This window comes from Uranotaenia lowii, chromosome 1 (assembly GCF_029784155.1).
Source record: "Uranotaenia lowii strain MFRU-FL chromosome 1, ASM2978415v1, whole genome shotgun sequence".
Lineage (NCBI taxonomy): Eukaryota > Metazoa > Arthropoda > Insecta > Diptera > Culicidae > Uranotaenia > Uranotaenia lowii.
This window is the reverse complement of record NC_073691.1, coordinates 46,977,371-47,002,656: the sequence shown is the minus strand read 5'-3', so window position 1 is coordinate 47,002,656 and position 25,286 is coordinate 46,977,371. Positions and strand designations below refer to the sequence as shown.

Here is a 25,286-nt window from a genome sequence, read left to right as displayed (position 1 = left end):
TTGCAATCTTTTTTAAATCGCTAATTAAAATTCACGAGGAATCTCCCAAGTCTTTGTGGTCAAAACGGTGCGTTGGATCATTCTAAATAAGTTTTTATCGATACGACGGTTTTATCATGTAAAATAGCTCGCAATTGTTTATAGACCCTAGCTGGAGTATGAAATTCGTCTAAATGTTTTATACACCCTTCGCTTTGTACTGTATGTCTCATATGTGTGAGTGAGATGGAGATAAAATTTCCCCTATTTTTTGACAAAGGCTTATGGTTCTCGCAATGGGAGTGAGTGAATAGCTTTCCGCATTCTTCCCCTTTTAATGTTTTGCATCTAGACCGTTTGCTTTGTTGTGGAGTAAAGGGTGTATAAAACAATCTGTGTGAGAATAATGTCATTTTATGGCTCTAAATTTTATAGATCCTTTACTCAAACTGCTATATAAATCTTACGAAAACTGGAAAACTAAAAACGGTTTTTGTGTTAAGTAGAGCTTATATTGGGCTATTTGAATTCACTGAAAACCGGTTTTGTTTACTTTGTCTTTTATACCCTTTTCACATGTTGCTGCTGATATAGTTATAGTGATGGTGTAATCGCAACACATTTTATGAATAAGTCAATTTTTCCGTGTACTAGCGGCAAATTGGACTATACTCTGAGGACTCCGTTTACAGTTTCCTACCCTCCAACGAAAAAGGAAAATCAACAAACGCAACCCTGCGGCGTCAAAATCGCATGGCTACCAACCTCGGCGCTGTCACCGCTGGTTCCGGTTCTTTTCAAACCAAGTCCTCTCCGACGTATGTTGTGTCGATTATTTTAACTTGAGGTAATACCGTAATTTCATTGTTAATTTTACCGGAATAAGTGAGAAATAGACGTCAACGATGTTGCCTATCGATGCCGGGAAAAATTTTACTGGGAAAGGGAATGATTCCCGCTGGGAAGACCGTTTTATAAACCGTTGTTCGGTGTTTGTTGTCATTGCTCGCCGATATGTTGCCGTGAATCAGAACTGTCAATACCTCTTCCGTCCTCAAGCTAGGATGTTTTGCTTAAGCTTTCGAGAAGAAATAGACGCTTACCTGCTCGTTTTATCTTTCCTTCCGTAGAACATGGTTCGCATCAGTGTACTAGCCGATGCCCTGAAGTGCATCAACAATGCCGAGAAGCGCGGCAAGCGCCAGGTCCTGATCCGGCCGAACTCGAAGGTCGTCATCAAGTTCCTGACGGTGATGATGAAGCATGGCTACATCGGAGAGTTCGAAATCGTCGACGATCACCGGTCCGGCAAGGTGGTGGTCAATCTGACCGGGCGCCTCAACAAGGCCGGTATCATCTCGCCCCGCTTCGACGTCAAGATGAACGACATCGAACGGTGGACCAACACCCTGTTGCCGTCGCGTCAGTTCGGGTGAGTTTCAGCTGATGCGCTTTCTTTCTTTTTTAGGCCCTCAATACCCGGATAGCCTTCTTTCATCAAAATGGAGTGCTTCTCTAAAAATGGAGCATTCTGGTCCTTAGGAGGCTAGACCAACTTCGTGTTACGTCCACTATTAATCCCGGATCCGAGCCTAAAATCGTTTCCGATTCAATAGATGGGTACATTGGAGCAAAACTTTCTTAGAACAAACGCAGCAAATCGTTCACCTCAAGTTTTACCTGTTGAATCCAATGGTTTTCCGTTTCGATAACCCTTTCAAAATGTTTTTTTTTTTTGAAAATTTGTAAAAATGCAATTATGCCTATCAGCGACGTGAGGAAAATCGCATCAAGGTTTTGGGACTCATTTTTTTTAATTGAAGTTTTTGATTTATTTACAATTTTTTTAAAGCAAGCCTTATACCAAGTTTTTTTTTTACATTATTTGTTTTTGTTTTCAAAATAAGTCCTAGTCAAGAAATTGAAACTTGAAAGCTTCAAAAGAGAAGTCTTTTAGATTAATAAGCTATATCTACCAAACGCTTGAATTTGTAATTTATTATTTTTAACGCAACTTGTAAGTTACAAGAACTATTATGTCAGGTTAAGGAAAACACTTCATAAAAAACTCTTGGTATAAAAGTTCGCCATTCAGATTCTATTCATTTCTTATCCAGAAAACTTTTCAAAATTTAAAATTCGTTCGAAACCTCAATTTAAAAAAATTGCAATTATAAAATTCATCAGAAAAAAAAAATCTGAATCTAAGTTTCCGATTCTTTATCAGGAATCTCTGAAATTCTGAACTTTCAATCTGATTTTTTTTTTCCAATAATAAATTCGTAATCCAACTTGTAAATCGAAATGTTAAATTTGAATTAAAATGACGAATTGGATTCTATGGTTTCAATCCCAGATCACCACTTGGAAACTTTCTTATATTTAAATTCTGCCCATGAATTAAGGGTTCCAAAAATTATCATTTTCAAAGGAAACAAAATGGGTGTACTGACATAGTTCAGTGATCGTCTGAGGAAAACCGATGGATGAATGTGTCTTCTTAAATAACTCAGATGGTTTCACTGAATTTTTGGGATCATCGATTATAGCAGGAGACTAGAGTAAAAATTTAATAAGTTCACCATTAATCCCGGATTTGTGATTCGACATATTTCCGATTCATTGGCTCGAACACAATGGTTTGATTTAAAAATGTTATTGCTTCCAATTTCTAACTTTTTCAAATCTATATTTAAAAATAATGCTTCTTAACCAAAACCTAACGAAATGACTAATCTATTTTACTTTTTTTTTTGTTCTCTGTTGTTGCAGATACGTGGTGCTGACCACCAGTGGAGGAATCATGGACCACGAGGAAGCTAGGAGGAAACATTTGGGAGGCAAAATTCTGGGATATTTCTTCTAAGGAATGTTGCTGCGTTAGGTGTTTACAGGTGCATCTCTGTAAAAGTTAAATTCCAATAACAAACAACCGAGCGAGATCCAAACAGCAACGCACTCTGGTTGAGATTTTTCTTTTGTTTTTTTCCTTACACACGTTCGGTGCCCAACCGGTTAATTTAGGCTAGCTCGTTTTATGAGAGCTTGATAAATGCTTTACATTTGAAGCAGTGAAAAAAATAAAAGGAAAATCAAACTTACGAGTCATGTTTTCGTGCTTAGATATCCGAAATTTCAGGTCAAAATAGTTTTGACTTTTAGTAATTGGCCATCGATTTTTTAATTGAGTCCAGATTTATTGGAAGGCACTTAGTTGAGGGTTTTAAATAGTTATACAATGGATATCCAATGAAAATGACGATGACGGATTAAATTTGAAAAAGGGAAATAGAAGGTAAACCATAAACGAATCACCAAACTTATTTACCATGCTATGTTAGGGATTTATTCTGCTTTGCGCGTGACGTGAGATGATTCAAAATACTTTTATCGCGACAACCAACTTCCAGACAAGTTGGCAGATTATGAGGTGACATACAGGCAGTGTTCTATAGCAGAACCTTTGCCCTTTGCAACCGGCCAGAAGACGGAAATCAACAGTCACTGCACTGCGCTTCTCTCAACTACTATTACCGCACTATTCCTGTCCTTGCTGCATAAAGCAGGGCACTGGCGCCATTGATCGTTACTTCTCTAGCGACTCATGGGATTAGAAAATTCAGCGCAAGAGAAGAGATTTTTTTTATTAGTTGATCACCCAGGTGGTAAATCCTTTTTACGGATTGCATTCCAAGGCACTCATGATACTATGTACCCCTACGCCATAAAATCCACCTGGGGCCTCTGGCCATAATTCCCATCCGGACCTGCAACGAAGGTTATACCCGGGATACTCGCGCAATGCGCTCCACGGCAAATACTCGTTTTATTCTTACTACACCAGCAATCATCATCCACTCTTTGTCACGACTTACGGGTTGGCAGTCCGTTCGCCGCTACTCGTGACTCGAGTCCCACATGCGGCCTCTTGTCCTAATTCGTGACGTCATGACCCGCCTCTCCTCGCGACTCAAGACCCTCTCACACTCATCCTCTTGACACGATTCGAGGCGACTCTACCCACCTCTCCTCGTGTCTCGAGAGCCCTCGATCATTACGTCTCTTGACCCAATTCGAGACGAGAACAACTCGCCTCTCCTCGGGTCTGGAGATAACCACACATCCTTTTTCTCCATCTCGACTCTTCGAGACTCAACCTGAGGCCCATCCACTGGGCGCCACATGTTACGGCACAAGGCCCCTCTGTCTGTCGTGAGTCAATCGTATCCGCGAATCGGGGCCAGGAACCTCCCCAAAAGGCAGATCGATCGAAACTCGCCAATTATTTGGTCGTCCCGCATATCGGGGTCGCGACTACCCGATACACGTTACGACCCCTCCCTCTTGCAACTGAGCACTGGTACCAGGGTGCCCAGTCGCATCACGTTTTTGCCACACTCGGCACACAGCCCGTCGGTAGCTGACTGTACCAAGTGTGACGTGTAGTTCTCTTGGCCGTACATCTACAGGTGACAAGTCTGTAGACACGTTTCCACTCTGCACCACGGGGAGGTAGAACTACGTCGCAGAGTGTGAAGAGGTACAGAAGTCCTAATCCCCTTGCACTACGGCTTTGTCGGTCAGGCAATCTGATATGCCGGTAGAGACACAACGATAGAGATAACGGATGAGAAACAAAAACCAAGTAGTCCAGAACTTTTCAGCTCTCCAGAGCTTTTGGACTTCGGGGCTCCAGCGGAACTCATGACGGACATGGCGAATATCCAGGTGTGGAGTGTGTTATGAAGAAATCCAATAAACACAAGGAGCTCCACGATCAGAAAGAGTAGTTCTTCCGAAATAAGCAGAAGGAGAAATGGAGTTTGCAGGAAACTGTAAAGGATGATCGATGATCGGAGAAAGGCTAAAGTCGGAATTGTATCGTGTCAGCCAAAGCAGCCGCCCGGATACGATATGCGGTTAAGCGAGCTTGTAGACGAGACAAGAGAGCCGGGTCAAACTCCCTAGCCGAAGAGGGAGAAAGGGCCGCCGCCAATGGAGATATCCGATCACTTTATGACATTTCTCGCCGCCTCAGTGGTGCAAGGACTAATGCAAGAATGCCGCTAAAAGTCTGAGCAGGTGAGTTATTGACCGATTGAACAGATCAGCTCAAACGATGGACTGAGCACTTCGAACAACTCTTCCGAATGACGAATAGCGATGGCCTACAGAACCCGCAGCTCGAAGCACCAACAGTAAGTCGCAAAAATGGCGTCAACTCTGAAGTGCCCTCGCTGGCTGAAATAGAAGCGGCAATCATAGACATGAAATCCAACAAAGTACCTGGGATCATTCCCGGCCGACTGGTTGCACGGTGTGGAAACCACATAATGCCAAAGTGAATAACCATCACCTTATCGATGCTTACGTACAGACGAGGCCTGTTACAGCAGCGATGTCTAACATCGATGGTGAACTCCAGCGATAGACAGCATCCATGTGAGCTCCGTAGCATAGAGAGCGCATGCTATATTCATTCATCGTTCATCGCGTTGAGCTCGACCCACACATTCACCCTCCTCTCAAAAGAAAAATTATGAAAAAAAATTGATCTCATCTCGACTTCTTCCATTATGTTTTAACGGATTGCATAGAAAACATTCCACTGGTTTTAGACTTTGCTAGCAAAGCTTTGTTTTGCGTGCTATGCAGCACTTTTTATCTCGTATTTATGCGCACATCCATCTCGCTTTTGAGGATGTTTTTGATTCATCACTCAGAACCTATCCAGATTTGCGAGTTAGGCGAGGCAAACTAAGTTCTAGATAAACTGTGCTTGCCGGCGCACCACTTTCAAATCTAATTTCGGCACAGAACGATCAACTTGCATCTAGGCGTATCCTTTTTACTCGGCATCATTACGGGACACACTTAGCTCGCATTCATCGTAGTATATCAAGCTCACACTAAGTGCAGCACGAAAAGCGCGCATGAAACTCGCTCTAAAGCGCAGTCCATTTGGTATTTGGTGCAGCGACTTACATCCAAAAAAGCGCAGCACATAAGGCTCGACGCGCAGCACATACACCTTCCCCTTTTGGCTAGCATAACGCGCAGCATACACAGGTCGCTTCATGCGCAGCCCATTTGGTTCGCAATCACACAAGGCTGGCATTCGGGCGCAGCATTCACAGCTTGCATTTCGCGCAGCCAGTTCGCATTCATACACAATTTGGAATTTGCGCTGCAGACAGAAGACCTCACATTCATGTGCAGTCCATCTAGCTTGCAATCGGCGCAGGCAACACACACAGCTCGCACTTTGCGTAATGTACAAAGCTCGCATTCAGGCGCAGCACACACGGCTCGCATTCAGGCGCAGCATACTCGGCTCGCGTGAACCACACATCAGCCATTTTCCTCTGAATAAACCTCTGTTAAGAAAATTATTTACTGGATTAGACCATACTGAAAAATTAAATTTTAATACTAGAAATTATTTTCTCAACTAACTAGGCCAAATATAGGCTCCTGGAAAGGATCGCCAAATGTGGAAACCACATAATGCCAAAGTGAATAACCATCACCTCATCGATGCTTACGTACAGACGAGGCCTGTTACAGCAGCGATGCCTAACATCGATGGTGAACTCCAGCGATAGGCAGCATCCATGTGAGCTCCGTGGCATAGAGAGCGCATGCTATATTCATTCATCGTTCATCGCCTTGAGCTCGACCCACACACACGGTATCCTCGTAAAGATCCTGAAGAAAGGAGACCTTACAGTGTGCGGTAACTGGCGAGGCGTTGATCTGTACAACCCTCAAAGTACTCTGCAAAGTGATCCTGAACAGGATCCGGGAGAAAATCGACGCTACACTCCGACAACAACGAGCTGGATTCCGATCCGGACGACCATGTGTGGACCACATCACAACGCTACGAATCATACTGGAACAAATCAACGAATTCCAGGACTCTCTTCTGCCGGTGTTCGTTGATTTCGAAAAAGCATTCGACCGACTTAACCATGGAAACATCGGGGTGGCTCTAAGGCGACGAGAAGTCCCAGAGAAACTAGTCCATCTTATCCAAGCACAGTACGAGGCATTTTCGTGCAAGGTCTTGCACGACCGTATGTTGTCCGATCCAATCTCGGTAACTGCTGGCGTGAGACAGGGATGTGTCTTATCACCGCTACTTTTTCTTATGGTAATGGATGAGATTCTGACTGCATCGATCGACTGTGAACCGAACCGAGAATTGCCGTGGAATCCTTCAACAATGGAGCAAGTGAACGTCCTTGACCTGGCTGACGATATTGTTTTGCTCGCCAAAACACAAGCGGATATGCAGAGCAAACTCGACGACCTCACCGAAAGCTCCAATGCAGCAGGTCTCAAAACCAATGTCGGAAAGACCAAGTCGATGGAGATTAACACAGGAAATCCCTCCAGTTTCATCGTAGCTGGTCAACAGGTTGAGAAAGTGAAGTGCTCCTTCAGTATCTTGGTAGTCAGGTAACGCCTGATGGTGGTACCAAGAAAGACATCGAAACCCGGATCAGAAAAGCCCGATTTGCGTTTGCGAGTCTCCGAAACATCTGGCGCTCACGCCAGATCTCTCTACCTACTCAAATCCAAATCTTCAACTCAAACGTCAAATCCGTATTGTTGAACGGGTGCGAAACTTGGTGCACATATGCGGTGTCGAGGCGAGAACTGCAAGTGTGTAAGTGTAAACCGCTGCTTGCGGAATATCATCCGCGCTTGGTGGCCTGGCAACTGGATCTCAAATGAGGAACTAAATGGCCGGTGTCATCAAAGGTCGCTAGAAATCGAGATTCGGGAACGTAAGTGGAGATGGATTGGGCACACGCTGCGAAAAGATGTGAACGAGATTTGCAGAGAGGCACTGGAATGGAATCCAGAAGGACATCGAAAAAGTGGCAGACCCAGAAATTCGTGGCGACGAAGCCTAGCCGCCGAAATACGAAATGTCAACAAGAGTCTTGGCTGGGACCAAGTAAAGACGCTGGCTCCGGATCGTCAGTGGAGGTCTTTTACCACGGCTCTGTGCGCCAGAGAATCGACGCGGGACCATAAGGTAAGTAAGTCCGCTACCTTTGTGGGATGACCTTACCGTCAAAGTTCATCAGAGTCCAGTGCGTGCGAGGCTAGCAAAGCATACAAATATAAAACTCTACCTTTTGCCTATGTCAACCCAGTTTGCTACTCTTTGTCCATGGGTGCAATAGGACGACTCATGATATACTCCACGTATACCTCCCAGCTCCAAAACTCCACCTGGGACTTCTGACCTTTAATGATATGAGATCAAAATCACGCTAGGGCGGTCCAACGCATTCTCACTGACAAAACCACTTTCAGCAATCCCTCTCCTCATTACGACTCAAAGCCTAAACTCTTCTCTACCGACTCGAGAACCGTACGCCACGTACGTCGTGTAGGATAAGACTAGTAGCTGCGGGGATTAGACTTTACCTTCTTCGCAGTCGGACTCGTAGGGGAACAGTATTCATGTAACGGAATGCTTTCCGGTAGAGTGGCTTCACGTTGTCGGCGGATGAATCACTAGAGTCGGTGTAGGATGACGTCTTCGCCAGCAATCATCCGAGGAGTTCGGTAGAGACCAGACCTCAAGTCTCGAATAGAAGCTGAGCACATGAAAGTAGTGTTAGAAGAGCGGACCTCGAGTTCCGAGTAAAGGATGGAACTTGTGGTATCTTGATATAAGTTGTCTTTGCGCTCCCACCTTACAGAATACATATGAAAGCCAAACTCAACCAACGATGTTGAGTAATCGCTAGCGAAACTTACCTTTGTAGAATCTAGTCAGCAGTCAAGTCAGTTGTGCGGTAGTCTGGATTTAGACCTTATTAGGGCATAGACCCGGGACTCCACAGACCTCAAGTCGATACAGGAAGATTCAAGTGTATAGCCTCCCATCCATGAGTAAAGCGGAACTGCAGTTCCGGTTGGAAAATATGGCCAGAGACCCCATATGAACTTTAATATAACGTCCTTTAGATCCCTATTAACTCACCATTGAAATTGATAGGAAAAAAAAACAAAGTTCTTACGATGAGATGCGGAAACTTTCGGATTCTAACGAAATACTCAACCAGCTAGGTATATACGCTCATATATTGTATTTGTGTTTGTTTTTGTTCATCTCCTTTTTTTCGTTCCATACTTTTAAATACATACAGTGTTCTTATTCTGTTCCTTAAGAAGATGCGCTCTACTGTACCGACTTATTTGCGTATGTCGCATTCACAAAATTGTTCGCATAGCTTCCTTCATTTTTTTAATCATTTTTCATCTTTACATCCTTTCTCTATTACATAGTTGTGTGTTTGTTTTGTTTTGTTGTTTATTCTTTTAAAAGCTTATAAAAACCACATAAAATATTCGAACAATTATAATTTATTATTATTATTTGCATATAAGTTGTGTTTTGTGTGCTTCCTGATGACCGGCCAGCCGGCCCCTAAACCCTTTGAATCCTTTCTCCAGCAGATTGCGAGCGAAGGAGGGCGGGCGGCGGCGTCGGCTACTGCACGTATTGTTGTTGGGTACCGTTTCGCAGCTTAATCGGTACCTTCTATTTACACAGAACTACCCATTAAAAGATAGCGCTAAATACACACACGCACACAAAAGTTTTTTTTAATGATTCATGTTTTTTTGTTTCTTGCCTTACGTTTTTTTTTTCTTAAACGAGTAGGTAGGTAATTATATAAGAGTTCACTATTTAATGGGTAGAAAAAGCTTCGAGGAAAGGTTTTGCGGCGTCCCGGAGAGCCTGTGGGACTCCCGGGTGCAGCTGAAATCAAAAGCCTCTGGCATCACCAAGCTGGGTTCTTTTCTTCTTAAAACGGGGGTTGATTTTTTCCTTCTTTAGGTTCAGAAAGCATTGCTCGCGCGCTAGTTTGTTCTTTTTTTTCAGAAAGGGGCGAGGTGTCCCTTCTTTTTACGGATAAAGCACAGCGAAAGGCAGTTTTTTTCACGGGCGTTTGAAAGCTAAACCAAAAATCACTTAGCTTAGCTTAGCTTGATTGGAAAGCTGAACAAAAATATACTTGTTGCGAAAATTTTCACAATGAGAATGTATAAATAGGTAGGGTTTGTTTGTTTTACTTTTGTATGTTTTCTTGTGAGTTCATTTAATTTCATAGTTTTCTTTTTCACAAGTAAAGCCTTATGACCGTTTTTCGAGCACTTGAGTGAATTGTGGGCCGGGGTAAATGTGGACTGGAAATGTTAATTAGTGAGATTGTACGCTTTTCTCTTGGTAGAATACGAATTTTTAAGGATGCCTTTCGGACTGAAAAATGTACCAGCCACCGTTCAGAGAGTGATGAACGATATACAACTACATTATGTATAATTGATGGCAAACACAAAATTGTTTGATGTTGGCGCATGCTGAAGTTCTTGAATTCGCAAACATCAATAAGAGTTTGAAAACCTTAAATTTGATGTTAGTAATAAATGCTATGAAAATCGATGCTTGAGCACTATATTCAAAAAAGCGTGTTTCATTTAGTTAACAGAATTTTTCCGAGATTGTCAGTGGTAAATCGGAAGAAACGTTTACTTTTTTTTCAAATGACCTTAGGAACTGATGCAGAATTTAACCATGAAAAAACGTTGTAATTGTCGTACAATCTCAAACCACAAATACAATCTCAAACAGGAAGCCACAAGTGTAGTACCGGGATACGAAAAACACAGAAAACAGGAAGGATTTCCGATACACTAGTCTAGTCAGTGCGTACCAGCTGGTTCGCATACATTTTTCGACAAATTGAAACGAAAGCAAAAAAGGGCGGCCTAAAAATTTCTTTAAAAAATTGCATAAAACTGAAATAAACATTGAAGCTCTCAAAGCGCGACTTTTCGCAATCTTCTAACGGAAAGCATGTAGGACATCCAGATCGAACGTTACAAAATTATCTGTATTAAATATAACTATTGATTACTTTTAAAAACAAGTTTTGTTGTTGTTGGGGAGTAATACTGGAACACAAGGATACGATTGCTGTTGTTGGTCTCGATTGATTCTCACTTTACGGCGCCCGGCCTTACACCATTATCCCTTGTCATGTGTGCTCTGCTAGCTAGAACTGCCACCAGAGAGAGTACCTCTAATATACCTACTAATGTGTATCGGGAAAAACGGGTTGAGTTGAGGAGAACCTGTTGTTCCACTGTATAGGATAATCGGGGATGTAGATTTGCAGTTTAAAAAAAAAAAGAAGAAAAAGTTCTCTACATCGTATTGTACGCCTGTGCTGCCGCCGTGGTGGAAGTCGCGTTGATTCGATGCTTGGTCAGGTTGATTTTGGCCAGAGGGTGGGTTTTGCCGTGGTGTTGGACCACTTTTTTGGTCGTCGACTGGTTCGATCCCGGGTTGCCCGGTTGATGGCAGGAGCCGCTGTTGTTATTGCTGCTCCCGATAATAATGCCCCGCACGATTGGCCCTCCGGTGGGGATGGCCGGGGGTCGACTGAAATCTTCCCCACCGGATTTGAGGAACGTGCTGGAGTGTGAAATCATGAACGGTTTCGTAGGGTGGTTTTGCTGCTGGGCATACTTGATCGGCTCGAAAACGGAACGTGGCCGCGGTCGGAGAACGATCTGTTCGCTACCGGCGGTTGTTGCCGCAGAACTGCTGCTGTTGTGCCTGTGGTGGGTGTTGAACGAGGATCGAAATCGGGGTGCTTCGTACCGGTCCACCAGGTCTTTGACCGTGATGTCCTCCGGCGACGGTTGCTGCTCCTGTTTGCCCGCAGTTTGGTTCTGCCCTTGCTGCTGGGGCTGTTTGTTCATCTCGACGTGTATGGCAACTGGAGAAGATGGCAACGAACGGACTTTCTTCTGATCCTTGCGGGAACGATCACTGGACACCTTGGCTTCGAAGCTCATTTTGAGGTTCTTCACCAATCCACTGACACTGAGAGCCGTGTTCTCGTCATTGGCATCCGGCTTCTTTTCGTCCGGTATACTTTTCCGAAAACTGAACCTACGATGATGTCCTTTGTTCCCGGAGAAGTTGGCTGGTGTTTGTCCTTCGTCGGATTTTTTGGCAGTCCCAAAAGGGCACAAACAGTACGAATCCGGTGCCGAGGCAGACAATCTTGTATAGGTCGTTGACGCCATTCCACCGATTCGATTCGAAGGCAACGCTTCTTCGCTGTTTGACCTTTGCTGGCAACAACTAGGACCCGTAGCTTTCCCCCGATCATCGACCATCTTCGAGTGCTTGTGACTAAACTTTTCACTGCAAATGCGTTTGATAGAAGAACCGGAACGTTCTTCAATTTTTTGTTTCGTCCGCTTTACCGTTCCCGGATGCCACGGAATATCGTCCGGAAACACTCCCGTTTGACTTGGATCCTCACACAAACTTCCTCTCGATTCGCAACCGGTAGGCACCTCAACTACAGTTTGAATGCTGCTTGCGTTACTGCTGCCAGTGTCGTACGAGCCCCAGCTGCTGTTCCGAGATGGAGGCGCCGGCGCCATTCTTTGTCCTTGCTGATTATCTCCGGAACCCCAGCTAGAGTTTCGCGACGCTGAAGCAGAAAAGTTACTGCGCATCATGTCGGCTACCACGGCTGAATCTACACTGGACCAGGAACTTTGACGCGATACCAGATTTGCTACTGGCGGTGGTACAACATGCGCTGGCGCTTGCTGAATAATCTGACTTTGACTGGTCCAGCAAACTACGGGCTGAGCTGTACTAATATCACATTGTTGAGTTGTTGTGGCAGTCGTTGTAACCTGTTGTGTTGAAGTATCCTTTTCTCCCGGGTCCCATTGGTGGTCTCGGGTGTCCTCGTCCGCCGTTTGTACCTCAGACGATGATGAGGATGGTGCTAAACTCAACCCCATGCCCAGGGAACTTATCGAAGAAGTCGAACCTTTCCGCTTGTGATTACCGTTGTTGCTGCCGATGCTACTCTCTTTGGCTGTTCTGTTGGACTCCAACTCATTCACTATCAACCGAACCGACGATGGCACTTGTTTTTCGTTCTGGACGCCCTCCTGCAGGTGAACAATTTGATTCTGTGACACACTATAGTTCTGCCCATTCCCGCAGGGCATTCGTATGGTCGTGGGCTCGTTCTGTGGCGCCATGAGATGCTCCAACGAATGAGACTGCTGCCGACTGGTCCCCGACAGCAACAGCGCCACCTTCTCCGTATCGGGAGACCAACTCTTCGGCCGCTTCCCGAGCTTGCGCAAAAATCGACCACTCTTGTTCAAAGTGTTCGTATTACTCCCCCTGTTCAGTGCCTGAATCAAAGGCGTCGGTTCACTTCCAGGCAGCAACCTAGCATCCTTGACTCCGCTTTTGAGATTGGTCTCACTCTTACTTCTCTGCAGCTTCTCTCGATTCTTCATCGCATCCAGTATTCCCTGATACGTCTCCAACTGCATGATAAAATTCTTATTCGGCTTGATACAAGTCCGTTTCTCCTTCACGTGTTGCAGCGCCTGAGCAAAGTCCCAGCTGTTGGCCTTCATTGCGTACGCAATGACCACGGACGCCGAACGAGAGATTCCCATTTTGCAGTGCACCAGCACCTTCGAGCCTTCCATTCGCACCCGGGAAATGTATTTGTACGTGTTATCCCAATGCTTCAGCAGATCCGTCTTATCGTCGTCGTAAACCCGCACGTTGAAATAATCGAACATTCCCGGGAAAAAATTATCGATCTCTCGAGTCACATTCAAAATGTGACGAACGCTAAAATTATAAAAAAAAAAACCGTTACAATGTGTCACACATGCTAGTAAAAGAAAAGTCAACCCACCCATTCTTCTGCAGCTCCTCCAGGTTGCTGGCGTTCCACTCGGAGCCCAGATACACGTGATCGAAGATCTCCGTCGGGGCATCCATCTGCCCCAGTATGACCAGCATTTCTTCGTCGATAAACGATTTGTACTCGCCGAGGTCCATGTCCAGCTGCTCCTCCAGCCGGCCCCGGATGAACTTGGACGTGACCACATCCAGATCCACCGTCATCATGATCTCCTTCAGCTTTGTGCGAATCACCCGTTCCGTTTCCTCCCGCTCCGTTGGCCTTTAAAAATTAAAAATAATAATAAGAAAACACTTAAATTCATTTAACCCAGGGTAGTGCGTTTACTTGTTCCGGATGGAATCGGGCGACGGGGGTCGGCGGCTTTCCAGGGCGTCCATCGCATGCCACTCGTTCAGGCAGGACCGGTCCGAGTCGATGTGTCGCTCGTAGTAGGAGACCCACTCGTGCGACGTTCCGCCGGCGAAGAAGTTGTGCTCCCGCGCCTTGGACGACACTTTGTGCAGGGTTTGCAAGGCAGACCTTGTGGAAGAAAGAAAAGTTGTTCTGTGAGATAAGGGCAATAAAGAAAAAAATAATTCGATAGTTACCACATCGCTTGGACGGAGACGGGTTTGAAGATGTGCTGCTGACCAAATGTGCTCACACTGAATCCGCTGTGAGAAGAAAAAAGACGCATTGTTAACCGGGTATTGTATAAGAGAACCCTACAACTTAAAACAAGACTACGCTAAATTTATGGTTATCGAGGCTATGAAATGTGGAACCGAAGAGTGAAATTGTGTTTGAAATACGTTGCCACGGGGTGCGAACAAGCTATGCAAAACAAGCAGACTGGTCAGCAGACAAATTCTTAACACGGATAACTTTCGAATCCCGATGGATGTTTAGACGTCGAAAGTTTCTATACAAAAAAAGGGTGTCCAAAACTCGCATCAGGAAGCTGTGCCAACATAGGCTAAGAACACTGCAGTGCGTCATGATGGACCACGTGACTTACATCGAGGTGAACACAACGAAGCTGCCGAGACAGGTGTCATACTTTTCCATCTCATCGTCAGTGGCCGTCCTGACGATGTAAGAAAGAAGAAAAAACATTGAAACTATTTGCAATCTAAGAATACAAGATGTAAACAGCATTTAGGAAACGCTTCTTCTTCGAAAAGCAGCATCAAAACGTCGAAGTCAAAGAAGAGCTCGGAAGGCCCGTAATTGGGCAGCCAAAGATGTGTAAAGATGTGAAGTTTACGATTCCTCAAACCTATATGTCGCACACTGAAGATGTAAATTCTTCAACAGTCCAGGGCTGAACTATGTAATAAGAAGTGATTGAATCTAGCCATCCTCGCCTAGTGAGAACTTGGCAATGGTTCCGGTTACGATTTGACCTTTTGGACACAACAACAGGGAAACAAAACAATAACGTTAGGAAGGCTGGCCGAAGGATAAAAACCTTGAAGGATCGGCTTGTTTCCCTCAAAGAACCGGAAGAAGAACAAAGATCCGGAATTAACGAAATTCCATGTAAGAGTTGACATTGTTGTAGGAAGCATTTTGGGCAGTGGAAAGGAGAGATCTGTACTACTTGATGGTAGAACTTGGAATACTTTATTTTCTATCCTAAAATTCCATTTATAGTAAAACCATCCCTATGGTTACACATCTAATTTTGTTATTTGTCCCATCGATTGCTACGATGAGACAAATCTCAACACTCCTTTTCAACATTCACATTCGCAGTCTCCTGACTTCGGTGGCTCTTCCTGAAGATGTGGCTGCTCCTCTTCAGCGCACGCACCGGACCTCTTTCGTCGTATTCATTACACGACGCTCTCGCTCCTGTGCAGCTCGACGACCTTACTTCTGGCTTCCGACTCGACGATCTACCAGCGGCTCCAACTCGTCGATATTCCATGATTCCTGGCTCGACGACCTTCCAATTGGGTCCTAGTCCGAGGACCTTTCATGATCCCTTATCCAACGACCTTCCATCTGACTTCTGGTCTCGACTCCCTTGCTGCGGCTCGAAGCTTTTTCCTTCGCCTCGACGCTTTTCCGGAGGACTGCGCCTCCCAGTGGTTCCAGCCCGGTGACTTGCCATGGCGTGGCGAGCTTCCATGGTACATCGCTCGCAAATCCACCAGTGACTCCTGGTTCGACGACCGCCACCTTGTTCCTGACTTAACGACGTTTCATGATACCGGCCCACCAACCTTCCATGGCACCTGTCCGACGACCTCCCGTGTTTCCTGGCTTGTCGACCTCCATCTGGCTTCCCGATCCTATGATCTTCCAGTTGGCTCCTGATCCGTCAACCTTCCACGGTCTCCGGCTCGCTGACCTTCCAGTGGCCTCGGCTTAACGACGTCCCAATGGCTCTGTGCCGAGTAGTGGTATCCAGCCAGGAGGAAGCCAACGAAAGAGCAAGCCAGCGCCGAAATTCCAGAGGAACGTCGTCGAGCCAGAACCGAGTAAGGTTGTCAGACCGGGAGCCAACTGGTAGGTCGTCGGACCGGGAAGCCAGATGGAGGTCGACGAGCCAGGAGACACGAGAGGGAGGTCGACGGACAGGTGCTTTGGGAGGTCGTTGGTCCGGAGCCATTGAACGGACCGGAATCACTGGTAGTACGTCGTGCCGGAAGCCATGGAAGCTGGTGGGTCGGAACCGTGGAAGGTCGTGAAGTTGGAAGCCAGGTGGTGGTCGTCGGACCAAGCGCCTCTGGAGGACTTACGAGCCGGGAAACACGGAAGGTCGTCAGGCCGGTGCCATGGAAAGTCGTCGGACCGGAACGCCAAGTAGAGGTCGTCGGTCTGGAGCCACTGCTTCAACTTCTCCGGTAGCTGCTCTGTGTCCCAAATCCGGACCATCAACCGGTGTAGGCAATCGGCCAACTTGACCGGGCCCATTTTGATAAGCTCAGCTGCGATGCCATCCGTTCCAGTCGACTTGTTGCTATTCAACTGGTGAATGGCTTCCTTAACTTCACTCATCGTTGGGAGTGGTTCCAGCGCGTCATTGGCTACGCCGGCGATGTAGCTTCCCCCACCGTCTTGATCTTTGGCATTTGCACCGTTCAGGTGTTCATTGAAGTACTGCTTCCACCTTTTGATCACCTCACGATTGTCCGTCAGAATGCCCCCGTCCTTATCCCGGCACTTTTCGGCTTGCGGCACGAAGTCTTTGCGGGATGAGTTGAATATCTGATATAACTTTCGTGTTTCTTGGGAACGAAGCAGCCGCTCCAACTCCTCGAGCTCCTCCTCCTCCTCCAATCGGCGCTTTTTCTCTTGTAAAATTCGAAGTCCCTGCCTCTTCCGCTGTCGGTGATTTCCCACGTTCCTACGGGTGCCTTTTTGCACTTCTGCCACCCACGCTGCCTTCTTTTTGTACATCACCCACCTACTCTCCTAGTCGAACGAGTCGTTCCGTCGATTTCGTTTCACATGCTCGATGACGTTCTTCGCAACGCTGTTGTTGGCTGTCTTGATGGTATCCCAATAGTCCTCAAGAGAGGCTTCGTCAAGCTTCTGCCGGCAGCGCTGCTTCAAGCGATTCTGCCTTAGTAAACTCTGAAGAGCGTAGTCTGCCGCGACCTCAGGTTGCTTCAGTCGTGCGATATTTATACGAGGCGGGCGTCGGTTTCGTATGTTGTTCACTACGGAGAGTTTTGGGCGCATCTTTACCATCATCAGATAGTGGCCTAGACAGGATCTGAACTTCCGAGACTTTACAACGCTGCTAAACCAATAATAACCGAACACCAACATGGGTTCATGAAAAAAAAGATCAACGATTTCGAATCTGATGAGCTACTCTGACACACACCATACTGCTATCAGCAAAAAGCAACAAGTAGATGCCATTTACCTAGATTTTTCAAAAGTCTTTGATAAAGTTCCACATGAAATCGTAATCAGGAAAATAGAACGCTATGGCTTTCCATCATGGTCTTCTCCTACTTGACAAACCGACGAGCATTTGTGAATCTACAAGGAATCAGATCTCAGCCATTTGACGTCCCTTCCGGTGTTCCCCAGGGCAGCCACATAGGACCACTAATTTTTATCCTTTTTGTTAACGATCTTGCTTGTTTACTGCAATCCTCTAAACTGATGTACGCGGGTGACCTCAAGATTTACCGGATCATCGAAGCACCAGTGGACTGTACAGCACTTCAAGCCGACATCTCGACACTTTTGGACTGACGTAAGTCTCATGGGATGGAAGCTAATGCCAGTAAATGCCAATGTTTAACTTTATGCAGAGCTAGAACTCCACTCCGTTTTGCCTACAGAATGGGCACAGCAGAAATGGAACGAGTAGTTTCGATTAAAGATCTCGGAGTTATTTTTGATCAGAATATAAGTTTTTCAAAACACATAGCCGCCACAACAGCAAAAACCTTTGCCATTTTTAGCTTGATTCATAGAAACACTGTTGAGCTTGAGGATGCACATATTGTCTTGAAGCGGTTTGCTGTGCCTTGGTGCGCAGCGTTCTGGAATACGCCGTGGTAGTTTGGGCGCCTCATCAAACAGTACACACTGAAAGACTAGAAAGAGTACAAAAGAAGTTCCTACAATTTGCACTCCGTCGACTGCCGTGGAATAATGCCGTTCGACTGCCACCGTATGCCGAAAAATGCAATCTAATAAGTCTTGAGATCGTACGACGCAGACGAATATACATCCAAAGAATGTTTGTTTTTGATTTGTTGATAAACAACATTGACTGTCCTCTACTGCTACAAAGCATCCACATTCATGCTCTAGCGAGACGTCTTCGGCAATAGAACATTTGGTGGATTCCATTTTGTCGCAGCCCAAAATCACCCTATGCATAATTGTTGTCGTGTTTTTATCCAAATTCAAATTCTATTCAAATTCAGAAATAATATTAGTAGTATTAGAACATAACTCTAAGGTGCAAATTGTAGGAACTTCTTTTGTACCCTTTCTAGGCTTTCAGTGTGTGCTGTTTGATGGGACGCCCAAACTACCATGGCGTATTCCAGAACGCTGCGCACCAAGGCGCAATAAACCGCTTCAAGACAATATACATCCTCAAACTCAACAGTGTTTCTATGAATGAAGCTAAAAATAGCAAAGGCTATGTGTTCTGAAAAACTTAGTTTCTGATCAAAAGTAACTCCGAGATCTTTAATCGAAACTACTCGGTTCATTTCTGCTGTGTCCATTTTGTAGGCAAAACGGAGTGGAGTTCTAGCTCTGCAGAAAGTTATACATTAGCATTTACTGGCATTAGCTTCCATCTCATGAGACTTGCACCAGTCCAAAAGAGTCGAGATGTCGGATTGAAGTGCTGCACAGTCTACTGGTGATTCGATGATCCGGTAAATCTTAAGGTCATCTGCGTACATCAATTTAGAGGACAAAAAGCTTTCAAAATGTGTAACGTTTTATGTTACGGAAAGGAGTACATAATTTAAAAGAACAAGATCAGTAAACAAAATACTGACTTACGCGCCAAATTCTTTGAAGAATTTGCCAGTACACGCTTTCCAGTTTGCCCGGCGGCTAGCGGCAAGTCGTGGATCCGCAGCTAGTTTTTAGAAACTGTTCTGGATAATTCAAAACCCTCTTTCAAGTGTATTTACATACTGTATTACAATTTATCCAAAAACTAAACTAATTGGCCAAATTTACATAAAAAAACGAACTGAGTGAGAGCTCTCACGGATCAGCTTCTGGTTCCACATGAGCGGCATCCTTCAGCTGAATCCAAATTCCTTCAAGCAAAAATCAGCAAATAGGAAAAGGCCGATGGTGTTCTGGAGAAACCACGGTTCTTTCTAAGCGATCATCATTAAAGAATTTCACAATTTGACAACTTACTCGGCCTTTCTGCTTCCGCATACGTGGGTGCGTGAGAGCGATCTTCTTTCTGATCTCTTTCGTAAAATTGTATTGGCAGTGAAAACTGCCGATTCCGCATTACGCGGTCGCTTGCCAGTGGATTTGGCATTCCGATCGCTCCCACGATCCAGATTTTGCAGTGCCTCGATGATCGATCAGCTTCAAAGAACATCCTTGCCGAAAACACAGTCACAATATCGAAACCAGATCGAGTCACTTGGTTCTCGCAGCACAGCACTAGTCAACAGGATCGTGTGGGATAACGTCCAAAAACAAAATGGTCCAACAGCAGCAACTGGCGGCCCTTTTATCACTTCACAACTCGTGCGATCCAGTGGTGACGGATAGGGAAAATGAGAGATCGTGTAAAATTCTAGCCTATCGTTCTAATTTTGCCAATCTATCAAGGGTGTTGATCATCTGAATGCTACTTCAGAAAGTGGTTCTCAAACTGAGTAAAAAAAATGCTACAAATGCCAACTTTTGAATCAATTCCTATGGAACTGAACGAAGCACAGCATTTTTCTACAACTGATTTGCAAAACGCTTTCTTCCAGACTGTTCTGGACGAATCTTGTAGGCATTACTCATTTTTTTCACGGGTTAAACACTTTTCCGTTGTTGCCGTTTACCCTTCGGATTAACTAATGCTCCAGATATTTTCTAAGAAGTTTTACAAAAAGTTGTGCTAGAAGGCGGCATAGATAACATATTTTTGAATCATACACATACTAAAAGCCTGAGTTACGGTTTTGTTAAATTTCGCATAACGGAAGCTGCGTTTTTCTACTCTGCCATTTTCGACGAGGGCTAATAAGGCAAACATTCTATCTACTTGAGATCTCATTGAATTTTTTGAACACACCTTGTATGACAAGCAACCCAAAAATATGCATATCGTATATTCCAAATAGGTTTTGGATATTAATTTCGGTGGATTGTAAGTCAATTAGAAAATAATTCGCTTGTATAGAAGAAAAATTTATCAAACTCACCCATCCCCATCCAACCGGATGGCGGTATCGGCCAGCACCCGCAGTACCAGCCCGACCGTCGTTTTCTCGTTGCAGTCGATCCCGAGCAGACAGGATTCCTCCATCTCGGCGCCACAGCAACCCCCGGCGGCGCTGCTCTGGGACCGGGAACTGAACCCACTGCCGCCGCCGCCGCCGCCACAACCGACAGCCGACGAAGCATTTCCCCCCAGTAGTCGGGTGCTGCTGGCCCCCGGCGCCAAACTACCGGCGCCGGCGCCTATGCCGCCTATACTGGTCACATTGATGTACCCACTGGGACCGGCACTACACACTTTAACGCTACCACTAGCTACTACGCTGCTATAACTATTAACGTTACAATTACTATTATTATTATTGTTATTGTTACCACTACTAGAAGGTTTATCACTATCACATTTATCGACACTTTTGTTAGTAGAACTTTTGCCGGAGGACGCCGTCACACTCGTCGTCGTCGAGACCAAGGATGAAGCACTAAGAACACAGTTGTCCAGGCTGGACACGAACGTGGTTTCTTCACCGGCGATGACCCCGGCACCGGAAGTGGCACATGGCGAGGCGGCCTTGTAGAGAGCGGCGGAGGTGATCTGTTTGCTCAGCGGAACGATGCTCGATAGCGGAGGAACCGCCGATGATGATGGCGCCGCCAATGGAGGAAAATTCGTCGATGAGTTTGATGACGATAGGGATGAGGACGACGTGCCGGTCACCTGGGGGCCCTGCTGGGGTTGCTGGCGGCTTGAGCTGCGGCTGCTGTTGTTTTGGGGCGGCCGCGAAACGACCACCAAATATCGGGTGCGACCTGCGCGTAAGGATTCGAGTTTGACGGCCATCTTGAGGGTTTCCTCGGGCCGCAGGAGGTTAAACATGGACTGTAAATGCTGCTGAATGTCGTTGCCAGCCGATGAAGAGGACGACGAAGACGAAGCCGTCGAGGCGCCGCTGCTGGACCCGGTGGACGAGGCGTTGGTTTCTTCCCGGCCTTGCTCCGCGCTGTCCGAGCGGGATCGAGGCGGGTATTTGACTGGTGCCGGTGATACATTGCTACTACTGCTATTAGGAGCTGTAGACTGGTGTTGTGGCGAGGCAGCGATCGTTCCTGTACTTGGTGGTCCTTGATGAGCAAGGTGCTGTTCTTGGGACAGTTTCTGTTGCAGGTCTTCGCTGTTGGTGGAGCGAAGACGCTCGTTCGAACCTAGCATTAGGATGGTGCCCTTTCTGGCAAAGTGACATTCACTCAGGCTGAAAAGAAGGAAAGGAAAAAGAATCCCTGTTAGAAACTATATTTAGTTTTATGTATTCTTCTACGAAAATACTTCTGAATGAGATACATGTATGAAAACGGTTAGATTTTGGCCCCTCAATGGGTCACGGCGAATTAACGTGACCGTTGAAAGAAATCCAGCGAACAAATGAGCTTCGCCAAATAGGAATCACACTTCATCGAAGAAACTCTCACCCGCCGATCGAGAAGAAACGCTCCATCGACGTCGTCGTCCACGACGGCTGTTTGTCCTCGACCACCAAATCTAGTGGCCGCATCCCAACCAACCCACCAAGGACGTCCGTCGTCATAAAATTTAGAAGAAAAAAAATCTCTATTCAATTTTCCCCACGACTCTGCGCGGCTGTTTGTTTTCCCATGCGATTCTCGAAGGCAAAGTGCAAAATAATGCTTCACACGCGAGGTCTTCAACGTCTCTTTTCCAACACACTAACTACACAAATGGGTAAATTTATTTCCCTCATCCGGCGCGCGCGGTTTTTCTACCGAGTCTGAACGCTCACGACGGCCGATTCAGTTGACTTGCTAGCGAGCAGCTACTCAATTGAGTTGCATCTAGCTACTAGTTCGTACCTACTAGGAAGTCGTCGCGAATAATAATTATTCAAACGGTCCGTCGTCATCTTCTCTCTTCTTTGGCTTGACTCGGTCAAGCCAAACATTTATGACCACAGACAGAGACACAGAGATTTTGGTTGGCCCAATGTCAACACTCACTCACCCCTTCGACAGATTCTCAGCCATACCCAACCTCAAAGCAAGACATAAAAAAAACTAAAAGCTATGTGTTTAATAAGTACAAGAACACGCGCGCCCGAACTTTTCTCTCCCCCGAAAAGCGAACGGGATACCACCATGCCAACAACACGCTGCAGCTGGTCTGGCATCGCGGATTTCCAAAAATAGATTACAGAAAATCCTGCCTGACCATTGCCCGGCTGAAGCCGGCCCCGAAAAATCAGCACCCAGCAGCACGCAGCAATTACAAAACGCGCTCGCTACAATAATATGCACATTTCGACAGAAGCGCCATGCCAGTGGGTTGGAAAAAAATAAAACAAGATAATGTGATACAGATGATGATGGGAAAATACCAGAAACATTTTATTTCGAATTTTACCTCTAAACCCTTCGATTGCCGTGAACTGGGGTAGCTCTGATCACCGGGGTTACTTTGATTAATCTGATTTTATTCCAAATTATAATCAATAACTTAGTCTTAGTTCATAGTACATGGATAATAACAGATAGGCCATTGCGTTTAACCACCCTTGAAAGCTCCGTGCTGTACACAGCATGCTTGTATACTAACAAAAATAGTTATGAAAATTTGGCGGTTTAATATAGAATGGCAATCAAAATTCTTAATTTCTCCATCGATAGCCATTCGATTTTCTTGAAAAGGGCTTCATATTTAAGATTGATTCTTGAGGCTCATCGGAAACTTTTTTTGCTTTGGATTTTCGAGTCTGAACCATAAATAATGAGCATTCAAAAGAGCTTTTCATCGCCGTCCCTCTTTGTTTAAAGCAAGCAATGTAATATTTTCTTCTGTCTATGTTGAAAAATTTGATAAATGCTTTAATGAAGTTCATATTTCTGTGATGAAAAGTCAACTTGCTAGAATTTTCATTCAAATCGCACAGGAAAAAGGTTGCACAAGACAAACATATCACAAAATTATGATTTTAAATTGACAAAAAGCCCTTTTCACATTACTTTTAGCTGTGTCGAAAAGTCGAATATTGTTTGTTGCATCAGTGCATATTTTTCTCATAATTTTTATGCTTGTCAATTTTAAGAAAAAAGGGATATACTAATAAATTTCATACATTTTCCAGTGTTTTCCATAACTATTTTTCGGGACCTCTTACCAATACGTTTAAAGAGAATGGAATAGCCTATACCTTGTATATTTCGAAGAAGTATGGTCTTAGTTAAAATATCTTAAAAGTGTTTGTTACGTTTGAAAGCTTTTGAATTTAGTTTCAAAAAGGCTGTGATTGATGTTTTTATGCCTTCTTTGCTAAATGTCACCGAAACAATAATTTTGAAGATGTTGGGATACGTTGATGTTGATATTAGTTACCCCGAAACATGACATCTGTTTTTTTTTAACATTTGATGCTGGCCACTTATGTTGTTTGAACATTTTGGAATCAATGATCATGTTTTAAACTATTTTCCTCAGTAAGTGAACAACGCGCGGGCGGGCGGCAGTAGTGCAGAAAATCACCGACAGCGGAAGAGGCAGCGAGTCCGAATTTTCCAAAACCAAATTCACCGTCTGGAGAAAGAGGAGCTCGGGGAACTGAAGCAGCTGTTTCGTTCCCAGGAAACACGAAAGTTCTATCAGAAGCCCAACGCAACGGCGACGGTGGCATCCTGAAGGACAATCGTGAGAACTTCTATGAACACCTGAACGGAAACCAGGTGATGGTGTAAGACACATCGTCGGCGTAGACAACGAAGTGGAGGAGCCACTCCCAACGATTAGCGAAGAAATTTTTTCTAACAAATTTCAGATTTTTTCGTGTTCCATCTGACTTTTCTTCTATATTTTTGTTGTGATCTCCTCGGCAACAATCATCGAGCGGCTGCGTCGCTTGGACTCACTACTCATTGCTTACGATCACAGTGGGCTCGAAAACATCCCCTTCCTCTTGCAGTCTCATGGACTTCCGGTCATCTGCAGAAAGTGAGATACGAATATCGAGCAAAGCTAGAAGAGTTGCCGGGCGTCGTACAATTCCATTGGCTGTTTCTATAAGTGCCTGTCGAACTTGACAGTCGGATCCCTTGAAGACCTCTAAAATACGTCCACGATCCCAACTATTGCGATGATTCTTGTTGATCACGATCACTACATCCGATGGTTTCAACACTTTATCCTTCTTGCAATAGTAGGCAGGTATTCTTCAATCCATCTACACGGAAAAAAATTGTGTGGTTATTTCGAAGACGTTGTTATGATAATTTTAGCATTTCTACGTTATAGTATTTTCAACCACGGCAAAGTATAACATCAACATTATGGCAATTACTATGTACCTGGTAATTTTTGTCAAAAATACTATGGTCATAATAATTTCATCATAATTTCTATTACACCTTGCGTCCGCATAGTAATTTAGACATTGAGGCACCCAAACCATATCAACAAAATTCTACGCACATGGTACTTTTGAGAACAAAACATATTTGACTCAAAAACATCAGTACGTATGATAATTTTACTATGGTAAACATTGTTGTTGTTTATACTTATTATTGATCATTAATTATTAGAGATGTACTGAATATTCGGCGCAGAATACCGCC

General features: G+C 45.0%; 3 protein-coding genes across 15 annotated transcripts in view; 1 reads left to right on the top strand and 2 right to left on the bottom strand.

Moving 5' to 3' along the window:
- Positions 1-720: 720 nt before the first annotated feature.
- LOC129755929 (40S ribosomal protein S15Aa) lies at positions 721-3,080 on the top strand. The gene is made up of 3 exons (XM_055752638.1): positions 721-826; positions 1,110-1,411; positions 2,752-3,080. Exons 2-3 carry the CDS (start codon positions 1,113-1,115, stop codon positions 2,843-2,845), a joined length of 393 nt encoding a protein of 130 aa, XP_055608613.1. The 5' UTR covers positions 721-826; positions 1,110-1,112; the 3' UTR covers positions 2,846-3,080.
- Positions 3,081-9,085: 6,005 nt separating this feature from the next.
- The window catches only part of LOC129738025 (protein phosphatase Slingshot), an 83,275-nt gene continuing 67,074 nt past the window's right edge, over positions 9,086-25,286 (bottom strand). For 11 of the 13 annotated variants that reach the window (XM_055729215.1, XM_055729273.1, XM_055729268.1 and 8 more), the window contains 5 exons: positions 20,657-21,922; positions 14,375-14,440; positions 14,112-14,306; positions 13,776-14,045; positions 9,086-13,708 (listed from right to left, as the gene is read on the bottom strand). In XM_055729215.1, the coding sequence (XP_055585190.1) occupies positions 11,221-13,708; positions 13,776-14,045; positions 14,112-14,306; positions 14,375-14,440; positions 20,657-21,882 (4,245 nt within the window). In that variant the 5' untranslated portion in view covers positions 21,883-21,922 and the 3' untranslated portion in view covers positions 9,086-11,220. Of the gene's footprint in view, positions 13,709-13,775; positions 14,046-14,111; positions 14,307-14,374; positions 14,441-20,656; positions 21,923-21,996; positions 22,108-22,139; positions 22,426-25,286 lie in introns of those variants that run through there. The other 2 variants (XM_055729202.1, XM_055729208.1) reach the window with 2 other exon arrangements.
- Positions 14,447-20,632, bottom strand: LOC129738102 (uncharacterized). Its single transcript, XM_055729290.1, has 2 exons — positions 16,350-20,632; positions 14,447-16,046 (listed from the first exon to the last, which is right to left on the bottom strand). Exon 1 carries the CDS (start codon positions 17,175-17,177, stop codon positions 16,401-16,403), a length of 777 nt encoding a protein of 258 aa, XP_055585265.1. The 5' UTR covers positions 17,178-20,632; the 3' UTR covers positions 14,447-16,046; positions 16,350-16,400.

Excerpts from the sequence above, each read along its gene's own strand:
- LOC129738102 (XM_055729290.1), bottom strand. The coding sequence starts at position 17,177 with ATGTACAAAAAGAAGGCAGCGTGGGTGGCAGAAGTGCAAAAAGGCACC.
- LOC129755929 (XM_055752638.1), top strand. The coding sequence starts at position 1,113 with ATGGTTCGCATCAGTGTACTAGCCGATGCCCTGAAGTGCATCAACAAT. Across the intron at positions 1,412-2,751 it reads TTGCCGTCGCGTCAGTTCGG|ATACGTGGTGCTGACCACCA; the intron begins GTGAGTTTCAGC and ends CTGTTGTTGCAG.